General features: G+C 33.8%; 1 protein-coding gene across 1 annotated transcript; it reads right to left on the bottom strand.

Annotated features, from left to right (window-relative positions):
• Window positions 1-3,022: 3,022 nt before the first annotated feature.
• Window positions 3,023-7,357, bottom strand: LOC111279394 (uncharacterized). The gene is made up of 7 exons (XM_089756716.1): window positions 6,998-7,357; window positions 6,265-6,807; window positions 5,642-5,791; window positions 5,198-5,383; window positions 4,671-5,092; window positions 3,837-4,462; window positions 3,023-3,538 (listed from the first exon to the last, which is right to left on the bottom strand). Exons 1-6 carry the CDS (start codon window positions 7,185-7,187, stop codon window positions 3,848-3,850), a joined length of 2,106 nt encoding a protein of 701 aa, XP_089612842.1. The 5' UTR covers window positions 7,188-7,357; the 3' UTR covers window positions 3,023-3,538; window positions 3,837-3,847.
• Between the last annotated feature and the right edge of the window lie 1,037 nt (window positions 7,358-8,394).

Raw genomic sequence — 8,394 nt, 5'->3', positions numbered from 1 at the left:
ATTCGGCTTTTTCTTTATTATTTTCTTTTTTTAATTTGATTTATTAGATAAATTTTGTAAAAAAAAAAATCAATGGATGTAAGGATTATAAAATAACCTATATCTGATAGATTTTGATTCATCCTGATCCAATTGATACAAATTTTTTTAAATAAGTATTGTATTAAGTTTTGTCTTGTTGAACAATTTGAATCAAATTGGGATCAGATTTAGGGTATTTTGCCTCGACTCTTCTTAGAATATATAAAAATATATTTTTTATTATTTATTTAATTTATATTTATATTAATAAAGATATTATTTGATATTGTAATTTAATAAAAAACTTCATTTATATATAATTAAATTATAATTTTTATTAAAAAATAAATATCTTTCTATTCATCTATATATTGGCATCTATTAAAATTTAGCATAATATTTTTACTTATTTTATATTTAAAATATAATTTTAAAAAATTATCTTACAATAAAACTCGAATCTAGTTCTAATGTAATTAATAATCCAGATTTAACGTGTAAAAAAATATAATCACAATTGCGAGAGTAAAATAGTTCAGGATTTTTTTTTTTTTGAAACCAATAAAATAAATCATAGTACAATGACTTACTAGCCTTTGCTCTTTGGACTAATCATTCTAATATTAGCATAGAGATAATTTTTCTTCTATGGTACCCATCATTTTCCCTTGTTGGTCCTTTATTGGAAATTATAAGTAGCGCTTGAACTACGCAAGATAACTAGCACCGTAGCACCATTTTTTCCTTGTAACAAACCACTTCCTTAAACACTATTTCAAAGATCAATGATCACTATTGTAATGCTTCTTCTTGTGTTTTTCCCTCTAGCAACTGTCAACGTTAGTTTCACTAACGGAAGCTCCCATAATATTGGTTGTATTGAGAGTGAAAAACAAGCCCAGTTAACGTTCAAACAACATCTGGTAGATCCTGCAAGCTCGCTTGCTCCTTGGGTTCATGATGAAGATTGTTGTAGTTGGGATGGAGTTGTCTGTGACAATGTGACTGGCCATGTCCTTCAACTCCAGCTTAGACATCCTCCGTTGGATAATGAAGCAACTTTTGTTGAACGCTATGCTAATGAGAGGTTAAAGCTGGGAGGTAAGATAAACCATCCCTTACTCAATTTGAAGCATTTGAGTTACTTGGACCTAAGCAACAACGATTTTGAAGGAATTCAGATTCCCAGGTTTCTTGGTTCTATGAGTAGTTTAAGATACCTTGATCTCTCTTATTCTTAGTTTGGAGGATTGATTCCTTCTCAACTTGGAAATCTCTCAAAGCTTCAATATCTCAATCGTAGTTGTCATTGGTATGGAGAGAAGTTATTTGTTGAGAATCTCCAATGGTTAGGTGGTCTTTCTCAATTAAAACACCTTGACTCGAATGGTGTGAATCTCAACAAAGCATCTGATTGGCTACGTATGATTACCACACTTCATTCTTTGGAAAAGTTACATTTGTCATTCTGTCAACTTCCTTTGGTTCGTCCAATCCTGAATCCGAATTCTTCGTCTCTTGCCATCCTTGATCTTAGTTGTAACTTTGGACAGTACTCATCTATTCTCAGTTGGGTATAGTCTTAAAACTCTGGTTTCCCTTGATTTAAGGGACACTGGTTTGAAAGGTCCTATACATGATGCTCTCGGTAACTTAACTTCTCTTAGGTACCTTGATCTTTCAGCGACTGTTTCAGTTCTTCAATTCCTGACTGGTTATATAGTTTTAGCCCTATTGAGTCTCTTTTCCTTTTTGATGCTAGCTTGCAAAGTAAAATATCAAATGCCATTGGTAACATGACTTCTGTCATTAATCTTGACCTATCATACAAAAAACTGAATAAAAACTTTCCCAAGTCTTTTGGACAACCAGAGAATTTGGAAATCGTTGATATTTCCCATAATTTGTTAGAAGGTGATGTTGCTGAAATTCAATTCACCAATCTCCCAAATTTGAGGAAATTTCTTGGAGATGGGAACTCATTGAACTTTAAAGTCGATCCCAAGTGGATTCTCCTTTCAACTCCAAACCTTAAGATTAAGGTCTTGGAATTTAGGACCACAATTTCCACCATGGCTTCATTCAAAGACACAATTGAAAGTTCTAGATATATCAGACTCAAAATTTCCTTGTTGGTTTTGGCAAATGTGTTCTCAATTTTACTATTTAAATATCTCTCACAACCAAATCCATGGACAGATTCCTGCTATACCAGTTAGTTACCCTCGTGCTATCTTTGATTTCAATTCAAATTCCTTCAGTGGGTTATTACCTCGAATCTCCTCTAATTTGATGACATTCGACCTTTCTTGCAATTATTTATCAGATTCCCTTTCCAACTTTTTGTGTAGTAGGATGAATGAGACGATGAATTTGGAGTTTCTCTGTCTAGCCAAAAACCGTTTATTCGGACAGATACCAAATTGTCGGATGAAGTGGCAATACTTGTCGGTCATAGTTTTAACTGCCAACAACATTACAGGTTTTCTCCCACCCTCTTTGGGAAGCTTGAGATTTCTTTGCTCATTGCATCTTTCCAAAAATAGGCTTATGGGAGAAGTACCTCCGCAGCTTAAGAATTTTAAGCTATTAACGACACTTGAATTGAATGAAAATAAATTCAAGGGACACATCCCGGCATGGCTTGCTTCGGAGACTGATAATTTTGAGTTTTCGTTCAAATAAGTTTCATGGCTCCATACCAAATGAGTTGTGCGCACTTGGTTGTCTCCAAGTGTTGGATCTTTCTGATAACAATCTCTCTGGATACTTACCAAAATGTATCGGCAACTTCAGCGCCACGGTCAAACGAGATGATTCTATATCTTAGATGGTTTACATACTACTTATTATCATGCTATGTTTTTTGATTTTGTATTTCTTGTGATGAAGGGGAAACCGGCTGCATACGGCCGAATTCTGAGTTTTTAAAAAGTTATTGACCTTTCAAAGAACAAATTACATGGAGGGATTCCTGATGAAATAACTAGGCTTCGAGGAGTAAAGTCATTGAATTTGTCACATAATCATTTGATTGGAACCATTCCTAGAAGCATTGGTGCTATGACATCAGTAGAATCTATTGATTTGTCTATGAACCAACTTTCCGGTTCAATTCCTCAGAGCATAACAAATTTGACATTTTTAAGTTGCTTAAACTTGTCAAATAACAATTTGATAGTAAAAATCCCTTCAAGTACTCAGTTACAGAGCTTTGATGCATCTAGTTTCGCCCGCAACCGGCTTTGCGGACCTCCAGTGACAGAGCATTTCAGTGTAACTAGTGAAATTCTGAACATCAGGAATGAAGGCAAGAAAGATCATGGTAATGGACTTCAAGTGGATTGGTTCTAAGTGATCATGGCAATTGGATTTGCAACCGGCTATGGGGCTGTTTTAGTTCTTTTGATGCTTAGCAGGTGGTGGAGATGGCTACACTTCCAGGCTTTGGATCGGATGTGGACTAGATTAGTTCTGCCGGCCGTATGCAAATGCTACATGATTTCATACATTTTACCTGAAATGTATCACTATTAGCAACTTGTAATACAATTACAGTTACCAATATTTTCATGTAAAATCAAATTGGACTTCATTTCTGCATAAATATGGTGATGATAAGTGAGAAAATCACCAACTTCGAATGGGTTTTGCTAAGCACTTTGATTAGGATAAAATGAAGGGGGTAAAAACAAAGCCAGAGTTTCAAAGATTCCATTGCTTAAAACTAGAAAAACATAATATTATTCGAACCAGAGTACTACTCTAAAACAAGCAAAGCAACTGGAAATGGAAATGGAATAGTGGTCACTAACTTGCTTAATCATCATCCTTTGTAGCAATTAATAGTAGGCCGATAAGTGGATAGAAGCACGTCGATGAGAAGATAAGATTGTGACCATATAAAAAAGACAACTGGAAGAGTAGCCATTATAGTCACTGGAACGATGGTCGACCTTCTAAGCATCACCTTAGGACCAGGGACTGCATCTATGAGCATAATCAAGGCTGAGCTGGAGGCTACCAACATGGTTGCAATGGAAAAAATTAAGGTCATAAGTCCCAAAAGTAACCTCTTTGGCAAAGCCTTGAGAAAATCTTCTTCGGCATAGCGCGAAGTCAGGATTCGCACGAACAACAGTAATGAAAAAGAAGAAGAAAAGAGTGCAGCAGCATCTGCTACGACAAAGACTTTGAAGAGAGATTCATGCCTGAAGTTTGGTATTCCCTTCTCATTGTTTCCTGGTACAGCGATTATTGCTGCAAACACCATAGCGATGATTAGTGCATCCACAACCATACATGATGTAGCAGTGTCTCTCATCCATTTCTCCCCTTCCTTCACCAACTCCTTATGTTCATCATCAAACACTTCTCTTGGAGTTTTTTTCTCAATGTTTCGTTCTTCCAAGAGTAATGGATGGACGAACCTTTCTACTGCCTATAAAAAGACAAGAAATCATAAGAAATTTTTTAATACAGTCAGGGTATTTTAATGATGATAGACGAAAATAGATAAATTTAAAATATTTTTAAAAGATGATAATTTAAAATTTAAAATTTAAGAATTACTAATGAAAATAAAATATCGCACAAAAATCATAAATACGAAGTGTAATTTACTCCTAAAGTTAGTAAAGATCTATTACCTTGAACCATTGCATCTCCCACTGCATTTGCAAAGCAGCACCGTTAATATGCCTAGAAGGTATACACCTCCCAGCTAAATGCAGTATGTTTTCTTTATTCTTGCATGGATAACTTGCCACCCATTTTTGGGATAGACCCATTTTGTAGATCAAATTGAAAACCTTTTCTCGGCGATGTAAAACTGCAAGCTGAAATATATTGTAATTGTTATCGTCATAGAACATTGTTGAAGCTGTATATACTTTTAAAATTTCTTCGACTATCTCTAGAATTCCCAAACTTGCAGCTTTCAAAACTGGTAATTTTAGTGCATCTGAGGCATTGTCGAATGTCCAAATAACTCCCGCGCACATTGATTTGACAACTTGACGAGCTTGCTCATTCATCAACTTGGTTTTATAAATGCGTTCGACCCTTGGACCTACCATTCAAGTGGTATGAAACAAAACTTTATTCAATATTAGGGAGAAATGATGAGCTAATTTGGTGTAAAAAATCAATAAATCTAACTAAGTTAGAAAATTACAGATTAAACAAATTATTAAAAAGGCTTGTCGTCTGCACTGCTCAACGAAATTTGTTGAGCTCTTGATAAGTTCTCCACCATCATTTGCAGAATTCTCTATAGCTTTATCAAGAATATTAATACGCAAAGAATCATCATTTTCGGGTTGAATGGACGGAATAGCAACTTCATTTGTCACTGAAATGCCTGCAAATTGAATTTAAAATTTAATTTAGTTAGATTATATAATTATTGTTAAAATGTGATATCTAATAAATTTAAAATTCAAATTTCAGCATACATAATTCCTTCAATTATCTTCAAGTTGTGATTTTTTTTTATAAAAAAAAAATAGTGCAAATTAAGTTTCAGAAAGAAGTTAGAATAAAAAGAAAGGTTAAATTATTTGTGAATAATGAACCACATATAAAACTTATGGATAAATATAAATGTAAAGAGACGAACCTTTGTATATCAAGCGTTCCCAAAGTCCAAACTTACATGCACTTTCAAATCCGAGAGGCTTTTCAGCCAATTGTTTTAGAATTCGTTTCCTTTGCTTGAGACTATCACGACCTAATTTTGGATAACGTTTAAGCATATCAAGAGCTGTGCCTGTTGATGCAAATATAGACTATAGTTTAGAGAACAAATATAAAAGCACAAAAAGTTTTTTACTTGCACTACTTTTCATGTTTCTTTTAGTAAAGATGCTAATGACCACTCAAGTAAGACCTAATGTTAAAGATGAGCATCTTTAGAAAAGTTGTAATCAATCAAAAAGCATGATCATGATCATACTAGAAATTAATATCGAGTAAATATCAACCCATATGGGTCAAGATATTCTTCATCCAGTTGGTATATATAAATATCTAACTCACCACAGTTAATCTAGTTGATAGGACGATGAATTATTTTTTTATCTGAAAATAAAATCTGAATATATGGATTAGGATATTGTTGATCGTCTGAGTAAAAAATTAGTTAATTAATTAATTATATATATATATATATACACACACACACTAGGTATGTATTTGTTTTGACCAGAATTTAACATCTTGGAAGGGTGAGTTTTCTCTTACCATAGAGGTTAGCAGATATCAGATATTGGACAATCGTAGCGCCATTATCACCTGAGAAGAAGCTCTGATCATCCATTTGAGTTGTTTGAGCCACTGATAACAGACATCGAATCGTTTCCTCGTGCCCAAACCTGGCAGCAGCATGGAATGGAGAATCACCACTGTAGTTAAACCTTGTAAGTAATTCTGGGTTCTTGAGGGCCATCATCTTCGCAGCTTTAGTGTTCCCCACATAGGCCGCGACGCTGAGGGCTGTGTCATGTTGATAATCGGTTTTCCCAAGTGAATCTGCGTTAATTTTCCTTACAATTTCCTCTACAAGCCAAAGGGCTTTCTCCGAATTCACCAAAATGTGCAAAATTGTCTCGTAAAAGGCTGTTATTGGAGATCTAAGAGCATCATTGCCAAGTAACTCCAGTTGCTTTTTCACTTCTTTCCAATCTTCATGTACTATAGCCTTCCAAAGCTCCTCATATTGAGCAAGATCCGCCTCCACGTTCCCCTCCTCCTGCCTCTTTTTCTCCATTAGATGCCTTATCATTACTTCAAGCAGGAGGAAAATATACATTGGTGAGTATTTATATAAAGAGTAGTTAATGTCTGTTTGCATCGATCCGAAAAGGAACGTAATGAACAAAACTAAAGAACCTCTTGCCGTTTAAGAAAAAAAAAAGAGTAGTTAATATATATATATATATATATATCTAATAACCCAATTGCCTTAATTGCTTACCTTCTGCATTTTTCTGATTTCTATCAGTAGAATTATTGGTCGTTGATGATGAATCTTCTGCCTTTGTTTCATCTTGCTCATCATCAAGGTTCACGTTACCAAAGCGGCCACATATTCGGAATGTCGTTTCTCCATTTGATGGTAATTGGCCTGTAAATGGCTTGTTTTGTGGTGGATCTTGATCGGCCATTGGTGACACACTGAGAATCTTGGTTGAAGACTGATGGAAGTTCTCATGAATTTATAGAACTACCATGGGTTAATTATTGATGAAATTCGACATGAGGTCCAACGTTTCAATTAATTAAGCTCCATTTCATTGCCATTTTGGTTCATGTTCTCACTTGTCTTTGTTTACTTTTTATTTTTTTCAAATTCCTAATATAAAATAAAAATTTATATTTAATGTTTATTATATGAAATATTGTTATACCATAACAAGGCTCGTCTTTATTATTTACGTTTTACTTTTTCAAAAGTTATAATATAAAATAATTTAATGTTTTTTACATCAAATATTGTTATACCTTAATATGGTTCGAGAGCTAAGATAAAGTAAATTTCATGACACTATTAAGTAATATTTAAATTATATTTTGAATTAAAATATTAACCTATGTTACCTATAAGTGTAAATTTTTTAATGTCAATTTCTAAATATTATTTCTTTTTTTTAATCTTAAAGCCTTTTTTAATTTTTTTCTAAAATTACAGTAAATGCTAATTAAAATTAATAATGAAAATGACGTCTTAACAACCAAGATGTTGGTTCACATTGCATTTCAATTTGATCAATAATTGTCATTTGTCATGTTTTGCCAGGGTTGATACTTACCGAGAAAAAGAGTTTTTTTTTCACTATAGTCCTACAAAAATAATTAATGCGATCACTGTTTATGATTAAGCAATTTGATGATGATGAATATTCAGATTCAGATTACTCAGTGGAGATCCTAAAATCTTTTGAGTTATTCAACATCCTGGAAAGATTTGAAGGATAACGGGGTTGCTGACAAAGTCTGTAGAAAATACATTTTCATCAGCGGTTTTGAAGAATGTTTTCTGTTTTGTCCAAAAGTGTTTGGGTAAGACAAGAGGGTTTGCTATGGTTTGGGCTGCACCGGTATTAAAGAAAGCTGTGACTGTTGTAGGAGGGGAATGTTTGTGAGTGAAAATCTGAACTGGAGCTAAGGGTAATTTTGGAGGTTGAATGGTTTGGATTTTTTGGAGTTCTTGAACTGACATATACTCATAACATTGATCATCTGTGAAATCATCTGAGTATTCTGAGTAATCTGAATTTGCATACTCATCATCATCAAACTGCTTAATCATAAACAGTGATCTTTCATTCTGCTCATCATCAAGGGAGAAAATTGATTCAAGATCATCATCTG

Source organism: Durio zibethinus, chromosome 27 (genome assembly GCF_047325235.1).
Source record: "Durio zibethinus cultivar Kanyao isolate XHJ-2024 chromosome 27, ASM4732523v1, whole genome shotgun sequence".
NCBI lineage: Eukaryota > Viridiplantae > Streptophyta > Magnoliopsida > Malvales > Malvaceae > Durio > Durio zibethinus.
This window is presented reverse-complemented; position numbering and strand designations above follow the sequence as displayed.

Excerpts from the sequence above, each read along its gene's own strand:
- LOC111279394 (XM_089756716.1), bottom strand. The coding sequence starts at position 7,187 with ATGGCCGATCAAGATCCACCACAAAACAAGCCATTTACAGGCCAATTA. Across the intron at positions 6,808-6,997 it reads AAATCAGAAAAATGCAGAAG|TAATGATAAGGCATCTAATG; the intron begins GTAAGCAATTAA and ends TCCTGCTTGAAG. Across the intron at positions 5,384-5,641 it reads GGAACGCTTGATATACAAAG|GCATTTCAGTGACAAATGAA; the intron begins GTTCGTCTCTTT and ends TTCAATTTGCAG.